This window comes from Lontra canadensis, unplaced genomic scaffold, assembly GCF_010015895.1.
Source record: "Lontra canadensis isolate GAN:19392208 unplaced genomic scaffold, GSC_riverotter_1.0 scaffold66, whole genome shotgun sequence".
Lineage (NCBI taxonomy): Eukaryota > Metazoa > Chordata > Mammalia > Carnivora > Mustelidae > Lontra > Lontra canadensis.
The window spans coordinates 10,375,296-10,393,417 of record NW_022631060.1 but is presented as its reverse complement, the minus strand read 5'-3'; the positions used below and the strand labels follow the sequence as shown (position 1 = coordinate 10,393,417).

Genomic DNA, 18,122 nt, shown 5'->3' with positions numbered 1-18,122 from the left:
GGCTCGTGGAGCTTGGCTGTGGGGCCAGAGGCCCCCATGGTCTGGACCCCCAGATGGGGAGCTCCCAGGCTGAGGGCAGAGGTGTGGCCCTGGCCTTGGGGAGGGCCAGCCCCTGGGGTGACGAGGACCCTCAGTGCTCGAGCGCCGGCCTGGGCTGTAACTTCTCGAGCCCGTCTGTCCCGCACGCCCCAGGTCTGGGCACTAAGCGGGGCTCAGACATGACAGACACCTGGCTGAGGACTCGCAGAGCCCTCCACTCCACGGGAGACCCAGGCCCTCGGGCCACGTGCTCTGACGGAGGAGGCAGGTGGGGCTGCGGCGAGGGACCCATGCCCCAGACGCTTCAGAGGGCGGGCGGCTGGGCTGGGGGCGTCGGGGCCCCAGGCTAGGGCTGGTTGAGAGCCCTGGGCCACCCAGTCCATCCTGTCAGCCCTCCTCAGCCCGTCAGGAATGTGCCCGCTGTCAGGGGGGTGGGGGGGTTAAAAATAGAAGCTGACACTTCCTTGTCTCCTTCTCCACATGCGTCCCCCCATCCTTGCCTCCTTGGGCCTCCTCCTCTGCTGTTCCTATACTTGGTAAGGGGCCTGCATGGGCACAGCCCCTTCCCGCCTGCCCCACGCGCCCGGCCACCCAGTCCCCGGCCAATGGGCTTCTGGGCAAGATCAAATGTCACTATAACATGAGGCCGTGAGCCGGGCGGGCAGTGTCTGAGCCGTCCTGTCCACAGGGAGCTCCAGCCCTTCTCTCCAGACTCAGCCACAGGTTGGTATGGCACAGGGCTGGGCAGGGCCGGCCTGCCATTCGAGGCGTGTCCGGGGTTCTGGGGTGCTGAGGGTCCAGGACGCCGTGATTCCACATCTCAGCTCTGAGCACGGCAGCTCGGAGAACCCGCAAAGCCACCCAGGGTCCCGAGGGTACTGGCACGGAGGGTGGTGCTCTGGGATGCGAAGACGGGCGAGCTGTCCCAAACCGTAGCCTGGCAGCCGGGGAGGTCCGCGGAGGCGGAGGGGGTCTCCCTGGAGGGAAAGGGACGGAGAAGTGGGGAGAGGAGCAGGGGTCGAGGCAAAGAGCCCCGGAAGGCCACTGCCCACAGTTCCGAAGGCTGCCCAGTGCCGGGTCCTGGCTCACCCCCGGGGTCATCCGGGCCTCTCCACGGGGCTCCAGTAAGTACAGGGGCCCAGGCCAGCTTCTCTCAGACACTGGGGGCTCTTGGCCTCAAGCAGTCATTGCCTCCAATGCTGCCATGTGTAGAGACGAACGCGAGGGGTCTGGTGGAATTCACCCCAGGAGCGGTTCCATGGAGAGGTGGCTGGTGGGGGCTTCAGGGACAGCTCCTGGAGGCCAAGGACAGGAGCAAACAGGGCCAGGCCAGGGTGGACTGGGGACCTGGGATCTGTCCCACTGCCCTGGACGCGTCCCACCGCTGCCCATGGAGGAGCAGCAAGTGCAACCAGAGGCCCCGCCCAGGCTTCTTGCCCTCCCCGCCCTCCCCGCTCCCCACGGCCTCGCCCACGCTGCCCTCCCAGCACCCTTACCGGCCAGCTCCTTCTGCACACCCTCAGCCGTCGTTGAGGGGGAGACCCGGAAAATGAGCCCCTGAAGGATAGGGTGGGGGCCGAGGCTGTGCGGGGTGACATAGCGGGGCGGGGACTCCCTCCTCCCCACCCGATCTGGTCACCGGGAAGGAGGTGTGTGTCTCCAAGGAGCTCTGAACTCAGTGGCTGTATTCCCTCTACCCCACCCCCCAACGCCAAGGGCAGAGCATGAAATGGACATCTGACTTCCTGCCCAACGGTTGAAACGCTGTCCCCTGCCCTCCAGCACGCCCCACCCCAGCCTCTCCCAACAGATGGCGAGCTGGGGGGACAGAGCCACTCTGTGGTGTGGCCTCCGGGGCTCCCCTGGACAGAGCGGCAGGATCCCGGAGAAGCCGCAGCCTCTGTCGGGGTCAGTGGGGCTTTGCCGCCCTGACTCACAAAGGGCTTCCAGGCACCCCACCCGGGGATACGGGGGTCTTTCTGCCGCCCCCCTGGGCTCCAGTCCAGAAAGCAAGAGAGCAAGGTGCAGGAGCTCAGGCAGGCCTGGGACACCGGCGGGGGCCAGGGGGAGCGGGCCAGGTAGAGACCTGAGCCAGCGGCTTCCCTCAGCCCCCCTCCCTGCGTCTTGGGTTTCTGGTCAGAGGCGTCTTGGCTAATTTGGGTGCCTATTTCTGGTCACCTCAGCTGCCACAGGCTTCTTAAAAATAACCCACCCCGTGCTCGGGCCACCCCGCCCCCCTTGAGGCTGCTGACAGGTGTAGGGCCCAGCCAGGGTCAGGGGGGCCAGCAGGACAAGGCCCTGGGCTGTCACGGACCCTCCCACCCCTGAGAGTGGGCCCGGGGGGATGGCAGAGGGGTGAGGGCGGGGCCCACCAGGAGGCTGAGACCCCCAGCTGTACGCAGGCGGGAGGCTGTAACTTGAGGGGGCAGCAGAGTCCTGTTTCGGGAAAGAGCTGCGTCTCGGGCTGGGGTGCAGGGAGCAGAGATCTGGGGGTTGACGTCTCACGGAGCTTCAACGGCTCTGGAAAAATTAACATTCTGGACGGAGGCTTCACACAGCCGTTCCCACCTTAGCGGTGTGACGGACACGCATGTTTAAATGATGAGCTTGTGATTTCCTTGTACGGAGCTCCGGGGGGCTGGGGGCCCAACGGTCGCGTTCCACTGGAGCTGCACTAGGCCAGCGTGAACTCTGTGTTTTGAGCCCCGGGCCAGCTGCTTTGAGCGCTCCCAGGCCCCGGGCCGCCCCAGCCGGGTGCGCAGGCCAGCTCACGGAACCGGGGTCCCTGAGCGCCCCAGCTACACCTGCGCACGTGCGGCCGGGCCCAGGCGTGGAGCTTCCCTGCAGACGTTGACAAATTCAAGAGCATCCACGGGGCCTGGGAAAGCAGGCGGGGGGAGGGGGCGGCCAGATGGGGCTGTCCGCGCAGTCCTTCGCTCAGGGCCCCTGGGCTGGGGAATGCACAGAGAAACAGCCCAGAGCCCAGCCCCGTGAGCTTGGGGCCCAGTCTGCTCCGGGCGGGGCTGAGTGGGGGGACAAGGAGAACAGATTGTGCACCTTGTGGTTTGGGGAGGGAGGACAGCACAGGGGCCATGGGGGACTCCCAGGGCACCCATGTAGGAGAACGTGGGGTCCCTGCAGGAAACCGTCAATTGGGGAAGGGAGCTCTGGGTTCACACCAGGATGGCTGTCAGGGCACTGGTGAGGCCCAAAGACCCAGGAAGGTCCAGCATGTCCACAGGGAGAGGGGGATCCCAGCAAACCCCTCAACCACCTCGGCGAAAGGCAGAGGCTGTCAAGAAACGGGCTCCGAGCCCCACCAGCACAACTTCCCTACTGTCCGAAACAGCCTGGACCGGCACCGGGCATCCTGGATGACCCCCCTCGGGGAACGCTGTAGAGAGGATGTCTACCCTGGGTGGGGGTGGACGCCATGACCTTCCAACATCCCGTCCAGCCCTGGGATTCCAAGCTCCAGGCTGGAGCCAGGGCCGGAAGGGGGTGGGGTGGGATCAGAGTTCTTCGAGGAGTGCCGGGGGCGGGGGCGGGGGTGGGCGCTGCGGAGGAGGCCTGCCAAGGCCAGAGTGCTGGCCTCCACCCTGTCCCTGGATGTCCCTCACATCCCCAGCCCTAGGAGCTCACCCCTTCCAGCACTTCCAGACCAAGGCCATTCTGACTCTGGTCCCGTTCCTTCCCCTGCAGAAACCACCCCGCCACCATGTCTGACGAGGAAGTGTGAGTACCAGCCCTAGTCACCACCCGCCTCACGTGGGGCCCCTGGACCTGGGCTGCGTGCAGAGGCCAGAGGACCCAGGGCTCTTGGGAGACACTGAGTGAAAGCCCAGCTGACCCATTTTTTTTCTCTCTCTCTCTCTCTCCCCAACCCTCGGCCCCCAACAGTGAACAGGTCGAGGGTAAGTGTCCATTGATTTTCCCCCTACATCCACACCCAGTGGACAAGTCACACATGAGACAGGCCCATCTGACCATCCACAGCAGGGCTCTCCTCCAGAACGCCTGGAGGGAAGCCCTGGTGGGAAGCCCGAGCTCTGCTGTGTTCTGCAGTGGGGACCACTGAGCACGGGCTCCCCACTCCTGCTCCCGCACCCAGGGCGCATCCTCCTCCCAGGACGCATCCCAAGATATGGTTCTCTCTGTACGCCCAGCCTGCCCTACAGACCCGTCTGGGGCAGCCTTTGGCCCGGGGCCCAGCCACACTCTCCTAGGGGGATCTGGCCCCCCAGGCCCCGCCCCAGCAGGAATCCCAGGGCGTCCAGGGCCCAAGGCCCCCTATACCCATCCTCAGTGGTTTGGGAGTCGAGCGGCTGGTTCCCAGGGCCGCCCGCTAACAAGGCTCCTGCGTCCTATCATTGCAGAGCAGTGCGAGGAGGAAGGTAAGGCTGCCGGCCCCACGCCCCACGCCCCAACCCAGGCTGTCCCTTGGCTCGGCTCCCGGCCTCAGCCCCACTGCGCTCTCCGCTCCCACAGCCCGTCCTCCTCGTCATGCATGACCGCTTGCTACCAGCACTCGTCTCCCATGTCCGCATCCACTAACAGACACACACTCGTCATTAATCCCCATCCTGGTAGCACCGTGTGGACAGAGCTGATGTGTGCGTCTCGCCTCTCCCTCGTTAACCTCGAGGGCCGGGCTGTGTAGACCCCACTTCTGTGTCTCTCCCTCTGCCTCTGTCCCTGTCTCTCTCCATCTCTGTGTCCCTGTGTCTCCCAGCATCCCCGCCTTGGGGCCCTAACCTCCAGGTTCACCTGGAGACCCCTCCCTCACACAGCCCATCTTCAGGGGGGATCCTCCCAGTCGTGCCCGGGCAGGTGTGGGGCGCAGGGGAGCCGCCGCACCTGGGAACCGCGCAGAGAGGCGGTTCTCAAGCCGGGTGGGAGGCCCTGGAAAGCCCTGGCATGCGCTCAAACCTGGGGAAGTGTCCACGCAACTCCGCCGGGCAGGCTCAGCTGTAAGTCGTGCCCGGTGCTATGTTTTGAAAATATTTTGAAAACACTTGGCTACCCTAACAACGTGAGCAAAACATTTCTTTTTCTGTGCTGAAAAGGTGGAAAGACTCATTTCTGAGCGGGCCACGTGGTCCTGGGGAGCCGCCCCTTCACTGAGGGAATGCCATATGGCGGGCAGGAAGGGTCCCCTGCACCCCGTTTTCTTCAAAGACCCTCAGTGTCCACGTCAGCTCGGGCACACAGAGAGACTGCGTAGCCCGCCCAGGCCTTCCCGGGTGCTTCTTACCACAGTGGGTCTCATCCCCTGTCCTCATCCCCGTCCCCCGCAGAGCAGGACTTGGGCTATACATACCGAAGACACGCCATGCTGGGGCAGGCAGGCGGTGGGGTCCCAAGGCCCATCTGGGGGGCCCAGACCCCAAGGAGGGAGAAAGGATCCAGAGCCCTGGGGTCCCAGAGGGGGTCACAGGACAGAGGCGGGGTCTCGGGGCGGGTCTCCGGGGCTCACCATCTCTGGCCCGGGGCGCCAGCTGCCCCTTCTCCCAGGGCGGAGACCTCCTTCCTCGCCACCCCGCGTGAACCCCTAAAAGACTATCCTTGTTTCCTCTCTCCCTCCCGCTCCCGCTGCTCCCACGTCAGAGGAGGCCCAGGAGGAAGGTAAGCAGGGTAAGCGGGGTCCAGACCCCGGCCCTCACAAGTACCCTCAGCGCTCTGCCTCCCCCCAGTGTGTCCCCACCCCCCTAAGGACATGCTGTGTGCTCTTGGCCTAACCTCTCCTCTCTCCCCCCACCGCCTGTGCACCCGGCCTCCTCCACCGCAGAAGTCCATGAGGAAGGTATGGGTACCTAGGACTTCTGGTCCCCATGTGGGGCCCAGGGCCTGGCTGGAGCCCATGCGGGGTGGGGGAGAGGGCAGGGAGTAGCAAGGTGCCAGCCAGCAAAGGACTCCCACATGTGGCCCTAACATTGCCCACTAACCACGGCCAACGCTTGACCAGGGTGGGGGGGTCCCCCAGGGCCAGGCATCCCCCTGACTCAGGCTGGGCTGCAGACGGGGCTCATGCCCCCAGCACAGGGAGACCGGGTCGGTGGCAGGACTGCTGGACAGGCCCGGCCTCACCGGCCCTGAACCCAGGCCCAGGGTGGGGAACTGAGAGCCCGCGGTCGAGTCTGACTCCTGGACCAGGCCAGGGCCCCCGGCCAGAGGGCGGGTGAGCACGGGGTGACAGAGGTCCAGCCCATCAGCCCCCAGCAGGGACACTCTGCAACATTCCCCCATATCCAGCCCTGTGGGCCCCTCCTCGGGCCCTGGGGTGATGACGGGCGGGTCGGGGCACCTGTGCTCGGATCAGTGGGCAGGGCAGCCGAGCCTGGCACCCATGTCCGTGTGCCCCCAGAGGCTAGGACCAGAAGGACAGTGGGGGCAGGAAGTGCGGCGCCCTCTGGGGCTGCTTCCCTGGGCTGTGGGCCCTGCCTGGCCAGCTCCCGTGTCCCCTCATCAGGCTGCGGCCAGAGCCCATGAGCCCCTGCTGATCCCTCCTGGGGGAGAAGGACAGGCGGGACTGCAGTATCCCCCACAGAGCCACCCTTGAGCCCTGGTTCCCCGTCAGGTCAGCGAGGTGGGGACAGGATCTGGGGACAGGATCTGGGGACGGCAGTGCCTGCCAACACTGACCATGTCTCACCGGCTTCCCGCATGCCCCCTGCCCCTTGTCCTCGGCCACTGACCCTCCCGAATGCGACCGGTGCTCCCCTAACCTTGGATCCTTCGTCCTTTGACCTCTTGCTCTGCGGCCCTCCCTCCCCCATGAAGTCCACGAACCAGGTATGTGCCGTGACTTCAGTCCCGTGTGAGCACCCGTGCACACGAGTGACACGTGTGGGGGTGAGCAGGCGTCCGGGCCACGCAGGAACAAGAGGGCCGTGGGACCGACGTCCAGCGTGGTTCCGCTCGGACCCTGCGCCTCCGCCCACTCCCACTGCCCCTTGCCCTCAGTCTCTGCCCAGGCTCACCGCTGATTCTCTCTCTCCCCACCCCATGGTGCTGTCCCCGCAGAGGAGGTCCAAGAAGGTACGTCCCGCCCCTGCGGACATCCCCGAACATCTCCCCCTGCCTCGCTCCCTGGCTGACTCCTGCCACCTTCCCATGGGCTGGGGACACCGTGGGAAAGGTTGGGTCTGGGTGCCCTCGGGGGTGCGGGGGGGAGGCCCTTCCGGGGCCACCAGCAGGAAGGCGGGGCGGCCGGCCCTGAGCTGGAGCGCAGAGCCCTGGGAGGTGCTGGCCTGGGGAGGAGAGTGCTGAGGTCCACCAGGGGCTTCTGGACCATACAGGGTCGGGTGGAGAAGAGCAGAGGACGAGACACAGGGAAGGCGCCTCCAACCTGCCCCAGATGGCATGTCAGAGAGGGCGTCAGGAGGGGTGAGGGTGGAGGGAGGGTGGAGGCCAAGCAGGGTGAAGCGGAAGGTCAGGCCGAGGCCCGAGGCAAGACTGGAACAGCCAGGGGCCTCCGTGCAAAGGAGCCATCACTCAGGCCCTGCATCCCACCCACCGTCTGGGCCACAGCCAGTCTCATCCTGGCGTGAGGAAGCCCCTGGGTGGGCCATGCCGGGGCGGAGGCAGGGGACACACAGGTTCGAGTCAGGGGCCCTTTGCTCGGCGGGGCCACGGGGCCTCCGGGCTGGGCCTGAACCGCAAGCACAGCCCTGAGAGCGTCTTCCCTTCCTGGGGCCCAGAGAGGCCGCCTGCAGGAAGAAGGGATGTGCCGGCACCGGCGTGGGGTGCTGCACGCTCGCCGTGCAGGGAGAGGCGTCTAGGACGCTGCGGGCCTGTAGGGGCACACGGTCAGTGGGGTCCCCGGAGCCCACCCTGAGGCTGAGAGTCAGACAGGCAGATGGGGTGCGGGGGGGACGCCAGGCTGCCCCCGACTAGACACCGCTGCGGGAGCGCTGGAGTGGGGCCCCTCTCCCACCAGCTCTCGGCCTCCCCTCACGCGCCCCCTGCACACGGGGCGGCTCCAGCCAGGCCCCCGGAGAAGGCAAGCACACCTCAGTGGCACCTCTCTTCCCCACCAAGCCCTTCCTTCTGCCCCTCCGTGAGGTTCCTGCCCCCAAAGCACTCCCTTTTCTTGCTCAGTTTCCTCACGCCCACAGCCCCCCAAGGTGTGGGGAAAGGGTGACATTAAGCCCACTTGTAAGCAGCCAAGGTGCTGTCTATGGGCATGTAGCAGGCTCCCAAGCACCCAGGGGGACCCGAGCCTAGCGGGAGACGAGGGGACGCACCCCGTGCACTCGCAGCCAGCCCCCCTTCCCCTGCCTGGATGGCAACGGGCAGAGGAGAGAGTGCAGGAGACCCAACCCGTGTTCCCTGCCGGGTTTCCTTGGGCTTGGAGAGCCCAAGGGCCCAGAGCAGAGACCAAGGGGCAAGGGCAAGACCCTGCCGGGCTGTGCCGACACCCCAGGCTGTGACCCTGCCAGCCAGGCACGCCCCGAGAGAAAGCATCCCCGCGTGAGGGCAGCCAGCCCCCCGCAGGCCAGGGCGGGAGGCTCATCTCAGGCCTGGAGGCCTGGGTGGACAGACACATGGCAGGCCCCAGGAGGTGGTCACGGGCGAGCTGGGAGGGCACATTCTACTTCAGGAAGAGAAGGCTCTTCATCTCCCGGGGAGGTCAGGAGCCCCTTCACCTTCAGGCCAATGCAGCCTGGGCCGCAGGGACCCCCCCCACACCCAGCTCCATGGCTCCAGTGTTAGGGAGGGTGTCTGCTTTCCCAGGTGGGCCCCACCAGGCCCCCGTGGAAACCCTCGAAGAAGCCAGCTCCTCTGCCCACTCCCCACACAGCAGACCACTGATGGGGTCCAGGCCAGTGCACACCAAGGGACAAGGGGCCTGGGGGCTGCCCCCACAGTCCCCTCAACCCCCCCTCCAGTGCCCCGAGCCTGCTGGCTTCTCTCCTGTGTATGCCCTTATGCCCACCGCCACTGCGGAGGAGCAGAGGGAGGATGGGGAAGGTCAGGGCCATGGGTCCACTGGCCACAACCCTTCCAGACTGTGTCTGGATGGCCACTGGCTCTCCATACCGCCACTGCCCACCTGTCTGTGTTCCTCTTCTCCTCTTCTCTGGGGTCAGGCCTGACCGTCCCGCCATGGGGCTCCACGGGCCCATCCTTGCATGCACCCACACAGAAGCGGGGCGGTCAGTGGGGACCGGCCAGCAGGCTTGGACAGGCCAGGGGCCTGGAAAGGGGCTGCATCCTGCCCTCCCACTGGGTCCCCGTGTCTGCCACCTCCCATCAGACCACCTCCTTTCCTCCTGCCCTGCTGGTCCTTGAGAACCCCGTGCCTCTGGCTGGCAATCCCTCCTTCCCCCTGCATTCCCCCTTCTGGGCCACATTCTGGGCCACGCACCCTGAGCTCTCCGCCTGGGACCCCACAGGCACCTTCACTTGTCGCTGGCAGGACAGAAGCATGGGCAGTAGGCTCAGGAGGAGAGGCAGAAGCGGGTGGGCGCAAGGCAGGAAGCCCAGCCCCCAGATGAGGGTGCCCCCAGGGGTCTATGGGCAGGAGCGGGCCACCCCACTCACCACACTTCTCTTCCCTTTCCCCATGCCCACTGTGGTGGCCAGAGGAGAAGCCAAGACCCAGGTGAGTGCGGGCCCAGGCAGGGCCAGACGCCAGGTGGGGGGATGGGCAGTGTGGGAGGCCTGGAGGTCAGGACCAAGGTCACCTGGGAAACTGGGGTCCCACGGAAGACAGCTCATTTGGGCACCGTGGAGAAGGCACCCAAACCCCTGAGGGAAGGCGGCCGCGCCTGTGCTCCTTGATTTGGTGTTTAAAGCTCTAGGCGTCTGACGAAGGGCCCTGATGAAAGTGGGATTATTTGGGGCGGCTGGTGCCTTCCCCCACAGGTGGGGAGCAGAGTTCACTGGGGCAGTTCTTCCCCAGCAAGGAGCAAAGATGAACTCTGGGGGCCCGGCAGGGTGTGGCTGTGCCCTGCCCTCCGGGCGTGGGCAAGGAGGACTCCCTGCGGGAGGAGTCGGGGTCCCAGGGAGGACAGGGGAGGGCAGGGAGCTGGGGGAGACAGGGTAGAGAGAACGGGGCTCCCTCGCCCCCGCGGCTGCTGGCCTGCCATGGGGTGCCCCCAAGTCCTAGCTGAGAGGCAGCCATGAGAGGCAGCGGGAGGGAGGGTCTCGCTCCCGTGGCCCCTTCAGAGCAGAACCACGGTGGACCTGCCATCTTTCACAACCCCGGGGCCTCCGGGCGCCGTCCTCCTCATCTGGGGGGGGCCTTTCCCTCATTTTACCCACTTGTGAAGATTTCAGGGATTTTGTTTTTTAACCCGTCGATTCTGACATCTCGTGTTGGGCAAGCACTTGGGGGGCACACGGTATGTGATTCACGCCCTCGCCCCGCAGAGTGTCCCGCCTGCGCTCTGCATGGTCTGGTCAGACCTGGGGTGCCTCGGGGGTCCGTGGGCCCCATGGCAAGCCCAGGGTTCGGCCAGCACGCGCCCGTCCCCTGCACTTTATTTTTCAGCAATGTTGAATAACGCTGCTGGGTCCCAGATATTTTCTAGTTTTAAAAAAATGTTTGTGTTTTCATTATGAAAATAAAACACCTCATTAAAGAAAATTTGGAAAATACGTAAAAGTCCAATGAAGAAAAAAAAATCGTCTATAACTCTCCCAGCCCGCCAGCCAGACTGCGGGAAGGCCCGGGGAGGAATTTTACGCGCTCTTTCCGTGCGTCGGGCTTGGAAAAAAAGATTTAAACTCTGAGCTGTTTTTCAAACATCGCACTGTCTATACAACCTTCCATTCTGCTTTTTTAAAATTTAGCACTATTCATAAGTATTTTTCCGTGTTTTTACATAGTCTTCTTAAATATTTTGAATGGCCACATAATATTCCGTGAATTGGACAAACCATAATTTTTCTAACCGTCCGTCTTCTGCAGGACATTAAAGCTTCCCCCAATATTTTACTATCATAAATAACGCCGGGTGGAAAGCATTTTCCGTCTTTCGGGTTATTTCCCTAGGCCGCGTTCCCAGAACTGGAATTACTGGGTCAAAGAGTGCGAGCGTTCTTCAGGCTCCTGGCGCTCTCTGCCAAATTGCTCTCCACGGGGGCCGTGCCAGGGCGGGCTCCGCCGCGGACGTGAGCGGGTCTGCGCCCCGCGCCGCCGCCCGGCCTGGGGACACTGATGGATGAGGGGGGCCTCTCAGGGCCGCTCTGTTCGCGCGCCTCCGAGGGCTCCGGGAGCGCCTCCCGCGCGCCCGCTCACTGGCCGCCTTTCTTCCCGAGACTTGGCTGCGCGCGCCTCCTGCCCATTTATCTCTCTGCACAGACGTCTCCACGTGTTTTCAGCCATCGGCGTGCACAAGGATATAAGTCTTCTCTGTGCTAGCTGAAAATATTTTTCTAGTCTGGGTTGGGTTTTTTTTTCCCCTTTCAATTTTTGCTTTTTTTTTTTTTTCACATACATAAGTTTTTCATTTGCGTGGAGTCGTCTGGCTATCTTTCCCCTAGCGGGACCTTCTGGGGCTTCTGAGCTTAGGAAAGCCTCTCCTGTTCCAGCATTTGGGTCCATATTCAGTTCCACGTCCTTCTGTGGCTCGTTTTGAAAAACCGTGTTGTTGTTCTAACTCTTTGCTCCATCTGGAATGAACAGGGGCCGAGCCCGGGGCTGATGGCGGGTTACAGCCGGCCGGGTCCCAGGGTCTCATTTCTTCCCCAAACTGCCTTCTGCCCAGCCCCCCTCCTTTGGGTCCCCAGAAGGAAAGATTCAAGAGGGGTCAGAGACCCGGGAAGGGTCCAGACAGCCGTTCCGGACCACAGAGCCCAACACCCCTCGGGGGCCTGCAGTGACCAGGCCGCCTCTGGCCTGGCCTGGCTGTGTTTCTTTCTTTGTTTGAGAAAGAAAGCGAGAGTGCCCTCCTGCACAGGCCAGGGGTGAAACGGCCCTCTTGATGTCCAGGTGCTGGCTAAATGGAGGGACGTGAAGAGACTGAAACCTCCTCAAAGGGGTCAGGCCACTCTGGGGACCGTGGGTTATACATCTGACCAGAATAAAGGTCAGGCAGTGGGTCCTCAGCTGGGGGCCCCAGGGGAAGGGCAGGACGACCAGCTCCCTGGTAGCGTCTCCACCTGCCCCCGCTCATGAGCCTCTCTCTTCTTCCAGACTCACTGCTCCTAAGATCCCGGAAGGGGAGAAAGTAGACTTCGATGTAAGTTTATGGGACCTGGATCCACACGGCCTACACCCACTGAGGCCTAGCCTTCAGCCTCCAGACCCGTGAAGGTCATTTGCTCCCAGGCAGCCAGAGCTAGCCCTTCCTGGTTGCAGGCCATTCTGCCTGAATTTATTTCTGGACCAGAGGAAACACCCACAGTGTCAGACACCCGTCTTCCCTCCTCTCCCACCCACCTACGCACCCATCATCCATCCACCCACCCATCCATCCACCCAACCATCCACCCACCCATCCATCCATCCATCCACCCATCCATCCATCCATCTACCCATCTACCCATCCATCCATCTACCCATCCATCCACCCACCCATCCATCCACCCACCCATCCATCCATCCATCACCCAACAAACTACCTCATTCACCAGTTTCCTTCTGTCCGGCCCATGCAGAGCATCTCTGGGGATGACAACAGAGACAAGTCAGAGCCAGTCCTTCCCAGGGGTGCTGATGACCTCAGAGCTCTGCAGGGCCTGGACTCACCCGCGGGGAGGGTACCATTCTTACCCTGGAGCTAAGGGATCCGGCAGCCTCTGGCCCCCAGGAGCGCAGTGACCATGGGGATGTGGCGAGGGCAAAAGGTCCCTTGTCACCCTCAGCTTTCATGGTGGCCAGAGGAGGGAGGGCATCCCCGCTGGGGCCCAGGCAGGGACCGCCTGCCGCACGGTGGCCCAGGCAGGGTGGGGTGAGAGAAGGGGCCCCGTCCGCCCACAGGACATCCAGAAGAAACGTCAGAACAAGGACCTCATGGAGCTGCAGGCTCTCATCGACAGCCACTTTGAGGCGCGGAAGAAGGAGGAGGAGGAGCTGATCGCCCTCAAGGAGAGAATTGTGAGTCCTGGGGTCGGGGGGCGGCAGGTGGAGGCGGGGCTGCCCGGACACCGGCCGCTAGGGCCGGGCCCACCTGCTCGTCTGGCCGTAGGAGAAGCGCCGCGCAGAGCGAGCGGAGCAGCAGAGGATCCGCGCCGAGAAGGAGCGGGAGCGCCAGAACAGGCTGGCGGTGAGGCCCGGCCCGCACCCCTGACCCGACAGGTTCCCTGTCCTCCCGAGCGTCCCCCTGACACGAGCCGGGGACCCGGGGGGGCCCGGCTAGGTTCCCCATGTCCTGCAGAACCTGCGGACAGTGCCCGTCCCAGGGTGGGTCCCCGACGCCTGCCCTGCAGTGGGGTGCAGGGGGCTGCGCCAGAGAGGCCCCGCCGGGCACTGAGGCCCGCGGGCTGGGGTCCCCGCAGGAGGAGAAAGCTCGTAGGGAGGAGGAGGATGCCAAGCGGAGGGCGGAGGACGACCTGAAGAAGAAGAAGGCCCTGTCCTCCATGGGCGCCAACTACAGCAGCTACCTGGCCAAGGTGAGCCCCGCCCCCGCCGCGCCCACTGCCCAGCCATGTGCGGGGTGGGGGGGCCCTCCTGAGGCCGGGTCCCTCTGCCGTGCCCCACAGGCCGACCAGAAGAGAGGCAAGAAGCAGACAGCGCGGGAGATGAAGAAGAAGGTGCTGGCTGAGAGGCGCAAGCCGCTCAACATCGACCACCTCAGCGAGGACAAGCTGAGGTAGACCCGGCCGGGGCGGTGGGAGGGAGGCGGTCCCGGAGGCCGCCCTGGTTCTCAGCAGCGACGGGGGGCGGTGGCTGGGCCCTGCTTTCCCTGCCTGCCCGGCCCAGACGCACCTTCGCCCCTCGCAGGGACAAGGCCAAGGAGCTCTGGGACACCCTCTACCAACTGGAGACCGACAAGTTCGAGTTTGGGGAGAAGCTGAAGCGCCAGAAGTATGACGTGAGTGCGGACACCTCGCAGCTCGGCCGCCCCCACAAGTCCCCACCGCCTCCGCCTGAGAAGCCAGGGACCGGGTCGGGGGCACCCTCTGAGCCCGCCTCTGTGCCCCCGAGCAACTGGCCCTGCTCTGAGGGCTGCTGGAGAGAGCAGAGGCCGAGCAGCCTCGCGGTCCAGTTTCTGAATGGCCAGGGGCTTGCAGAAAGCCCCCACCGGCTGTGCCAGTAGGTTTTTTGGATGCAGCTTCTCTGTAAAGTGAGGTCCCAGCCGTGCCCGCGGAGACATCGGCTTCCTTCCCTGGGGAACCCAGCCTCGGTCCCTGAGCGGTCACCTCCTCAGGCCCCCGTCCGGCAGCTTGGAAAAGGGTCTGGGGCTGGATCATCTCAGGGGTGGCTGCCTAGAGCTTCCTGGGAGGGGCACACAGCTCAGAACGGCAGTCCTGTTCAGATAGCGTCCCCTTGGAGGCCCTGCGGGGCCTGGGGAGCAGGAGATGTCCTGGAAACCAACCTGCTCCGAGCAAATGCAGACACCTCCAGCTTCCCCATCACAGGCACAGCCCCTGCCCCTGCCCCTTAGTGTCCTCTCGGGTCCCTGGGGGAAGACAGCTCATACCCGAGAGGCGTCTCCTGTGGCCATCCTTGCAGGCCACCAAGATAGAGGGTGCGCAGTGACTGGTGACTCCTGGCCCTTTCTCAGGAGCCGTGCCCTAGGGCAGTGGGTCTTCTCCTGTGGTTTGCTCACCTCTGCCAAGGGGAGGACCGTCGTGCTGGCCTCAGCACTGCCCTCTCCCCATGGTTCCCTGGGAGGGCTGGCTGGCAGATGAGGGTCCACGGGGTGGAGTCAGGGACACGCTGCCTCCTGACACACGTGTACGCAACCCATGGAGGGTCCCCGGGGGGGCTGGAAGGGCCACGAGGGCCCAGGCCTAGGTTAGCCCAGCACACAGCAAGGCCCCGGAGCCTCAGCCCGCCGCCCAGCCCGTTAACAATCTCGGTCTTTCTAGATCATGAACATGCGGGCCAGAGTGGAGATGCTGGCCAAGTTGTAAGTAGCCAGAGCCCACCTTGGACCAGGCTCGTGGTGTGCACTGCGCAGTGAGCCTCCCGCATGGCAAAGCCGGTTCGTTGCGGATGGTGGCAGCGGGCACGGAGACTACGGGGGCTGGCCTCCTGCCCCCACTCCTCCCCTGAACCTGCAGTTCTCGCTGGCAGGTGGGGAAGGGCCTTGCCTTCCCCCGAGCCTCTCTGCCAGGCCGTGGGGAGGAGGGAGTCGTTGGGCGGTGGAGCCAGGGGGCCACAGGGCTGTTCTTTCGCAGCCACCAGCCCCAGGGCCCTGCCAGCCCAGCCCCCTCCCACGCCCTGCCCGCGCCCCGCCCGCACCCCGCCTGCTGCAGGTAAGTGGCCGGCTCCAGGGCTGCTGTGTGTCTTGGCCCAGGGCTCCGGCGCGGGCCACCCAAAGTAAGTCAGAGGCAAGCGTCCCCAGGGCCGAGGGCTGGAGTCTCCCGCCCGGAGGATCCAGGAGACAGTAAAGTAGCGAGCGGCCCAGGCGAGGCGGCCGGGCTCCGCTGAAGGAGGGCACGCCGGCCACAGCCGGCCTGGCCCTGCCCCAACCCGCCAGGTAAGTCGCTGTGTTGTCCGCAGATCATCAACCTCAGGAGCCGCATCGATCAGGCCCAGAAGCAGTGAGTAGCCCTCAGGGGTTCTGTGCCGGGCACATGGCCCCTTGGGGATAGCTGCCGCTGCCTGCCCCTGGGCCCTGCGATCTCGGCCAGTCCCGGGGGCAGCTGGCCCTCCGCAGAGCAGTAACAAGACTAACCAGCGGCTGAGGGAGGCCGTGGGTCCAGGCCCCACGCCCCTGGACCGGCAGCCTCCATCTGCCCCCTCCTCACCCCCAGAGCCTAGGAGGAGGCCGACCATGGGGACGTGGGCGACCCCGGGCCAGCTCCCCTGCAGCCTGGCAAAGCCAGACGGGGTTCCCAGATGTCCCCTCAGCGGTGAGCTGGTCTGGGCCATCAGGAAATCGGGCTCTGTCACGGGTTTCCCTGCAGCCCTGGGGGAGCCTCTGGCTCCTCGGGACGTGAACCCTCTGTCTGTAAGGTCACCCCGGGGTCTGCGGGCTCCATGACAGCACAGCGGCTGGGAGGGGCCTACAGAGGCCCGCATCTTGCTTGTCCCCAAGGGCCTGTGCTCCCCGGCTCACCCACTTGGGGATGCTGCCTCCCAGCCTGGTCGCAGGGCCGGTTCCCACCCCACACAGGGCAGTGTCCCCAGGACTGCTTGGACTGGGGTTTCCCCTCCTCCTCCCCTGCCCCTGCCCACTTCCTGCTCCCGGAGCTGGACTTCTCCAGCCTGGGGGACAGGTGAAGGTGACACCCTCCTCCCTGGGCTCTGATGTGTGCAGTGGACATGGGCCCTGTGAGAGCCCTTCCGGGTGTGTGCACGTGTTTGCCAGCACATGTGCATGCATGTGCATGCGTGTGTGCATGCGTGGAAGTGTTCTCAAGCTGACCCCTGCAGGACTTGGGCCACGGGCATGGCCACGGGTGCCAGGGCTTCTCCCGAAGCCAGCCTTGGGAACTGCATGGCCTCCACCAGCCAGAAGTCATTCCATAGGGTCGGTTCTGGAGCCCACACACCCTATTCCCCACCCACGGGACCCTGACCCGGCACCCAGGTGCCTCCTGGCTCCCTGGTGTACAGAGGGCCTCAGACAGACAGGACCAGGCTCCTAAGGACGGCCACCCTGCAGGGTGCTGACCTCCTCCCCACTCCATGGTCCAGCTCTAACAGGGGAGTGAAGGGCTGGGGCGGAGGCCTCCCAGGCCTTGAGTCTGCCAGGCCCTGCCTCGTGGCCAGGAGTCAGGGCCCTGGGCCGCTGACTGTCCAGAGCCTCTCCTGCCCCAGGAGGCTGTGACCTGGGCTGCTTTCTCCAGGCCACAGTCACTGGGGTGATGAGAGCCACCTGTAGAGACAGCTTCCCTGGCAGGCCTGAGGTCCACCCGAGGTGGGGTCCCTGGAGCCCAAGCTCCTGGCAGGGGTTGGAGGGTGTCCTGCGCTCTCTGGTCCCTCCCCTAACCACACTAACTGTCCCAGCACAAGGCGCCCCGGCCCAGCCGGGCCAGGTACAGGTGAGTGACTGGAGCTTGGAGCGTGTGCCTGTGGCTTTGAAGCCAGATTTTGCCCCAATAGTGGCCCGAGTGGGCTGAGCTGTCAGGACTGGGGTGTGCGGGGGGCCAAGGGGGGCTGGGCTGGGGGCCCAGACACCCGGCCACTGACGATCCACTTGCTTCCACTTGCAGTAGCAAGAAGGCCGGGGCCCCGGCCAAGGGCAAAGTCGGCGGGCGCTGGAAGTGAAACAGCCAGAGAAGGTCCCAGAGGCAGCGACCCTTGGCCCGCGCAGCCCGTGAGGCAGTGTCCAACCCGCAAGCCTGGGGGTGGAGGCTCCCCCGCCAAACGTCTCTGTCCTGGCTTCCCCCATGTCCTGGGGTCTGTGAATAAAGCTGACGGACTCCCTTCCCGAGTGTGTGCTGGCTCTCAGACAGGGGCTCTGTGGGGCGCAGCCTGGAGGAGGGGCTGATCGGGTGGGCTAGGGAGGATAGAAGCGCAGGTTGGGGGCCCAAGGGACACTGGGGGCTCTCTTTAGGGGTCAGGGCACATGGCTCCAGGGGACTGGGACGCCCTGCCTGGCTCTGCCAGTGGCTTCCACGTCTGCCTGCCCCCCGACCCGCAAGGCCCTCTGACCCTCGGATCTGCACCTCAGCCAAGGTCTTTGCCCCCCGAGAGTGGTCCCTCAGCGCCTGAGTGCGCTCTGCAGCCGGTTTGGGGCAGAAGAGCTTTGCCCTCGGAGGGGTCTGGCGGGAGGGGAGCGGGAACACACTAGGAGCGCTTACAGGCGTCCCCCGGAAATGTGGGGGCAGAAGCAGGGTCCAGAACAAGGGGGCGCACACAGCCTGAGGGGCCTCTCGCCTCCAGAGGAAAGGAGCAGGAAAGCTCGTGTCAAGAGGCAGACTCGGCAGACACAGGCCGCTCTGTCTATATTGTAAGAGAGCACAGTGCACAGCTGTGTAGTAAATGGGAAAATCTTGACCAAACGGAATGATGG

The 18,122-nt window shown here is 64.8% G+C and overlaps 1 protein-coding gene across 9 annotated transcripts; it reads left to right on the top strand.

Moving 5' to 3' along the window:
• Window positions 1–640: 640 nt before the first annotated feature.
• On the top strand, window positions 641–17,436 carry TNNT3 (troponin T3, fast skeletal type). Of its 9 annotated transcripts, none has more exons than XM_032879772.1 (17): window positions 643–762; window positions 3,742–3,774; window positions 3,940–3,953; window positions 4,416–4,433; window positions 5,647–5,664; window positions 5,828–5,842; window positions 6,820–6,831; window positions 7,063–7,077; window positions 9,628–9,646; window positions 12,185–12,230; window positions 12,971–13,087; window positions 13,179–13,256; window positions 13,489–13,602; window positions 13,693–13,802; window positions 13,934–14,024; window positions 15,025–15,065; window positions 17,320–17,436. In XM_032879772.1, the coding sequence occupies exons 2-17, from the start codon at window positions 3,758–3,760 to the stop codon at window positions 17,372–17,374; spliced, it is 780 nt and encodes a 259-aa protein (XP_032735663.1). In that variant the 5' UTR covers window positions 643–762; window positions 3,742–3,757; the 3' UTR covers window positions 17,375–17,436. The 9 variants fall into 9 exon arrangements, with proteins under 9 accessions (XP_032735671.1, XP_032735663.1, XP_032735668.1 ...); XM_032879771.1 differs by lacking the exon at window positions 15,025–15,065 and adding an exon at window positions 15,662–15,702 and having other exon boundaries at window positions 648–762; XM_032879780.1 differs by lacking the exon at window positions 4,416–4,433 and having other exon boundaries at window positions 641–762.
• Window positions 17,437–18,122: the final 686 nt, after the last annotated feature.

Bases quoted from the DNA above. Each gene is read 5' to 3' on its own strand.
- TNNT3 (XM_032879772.1), top strand. The intron at 13,088-13,178 runs GTGAGTCCTGGG...GTCTGGCCGTAG, and splicing joins TCGCCCTCAAGGAGAGAATT to GAGAAGCGCCGCGCAGAGCG. The intron at 13,603-13,692 runs GTGAGCCCCGCC...CGTGCCCCACAG, and splicing joins ACAGCAGCTACCTGGCCAAG to GCCGACCAGAAGAGAGGCAA.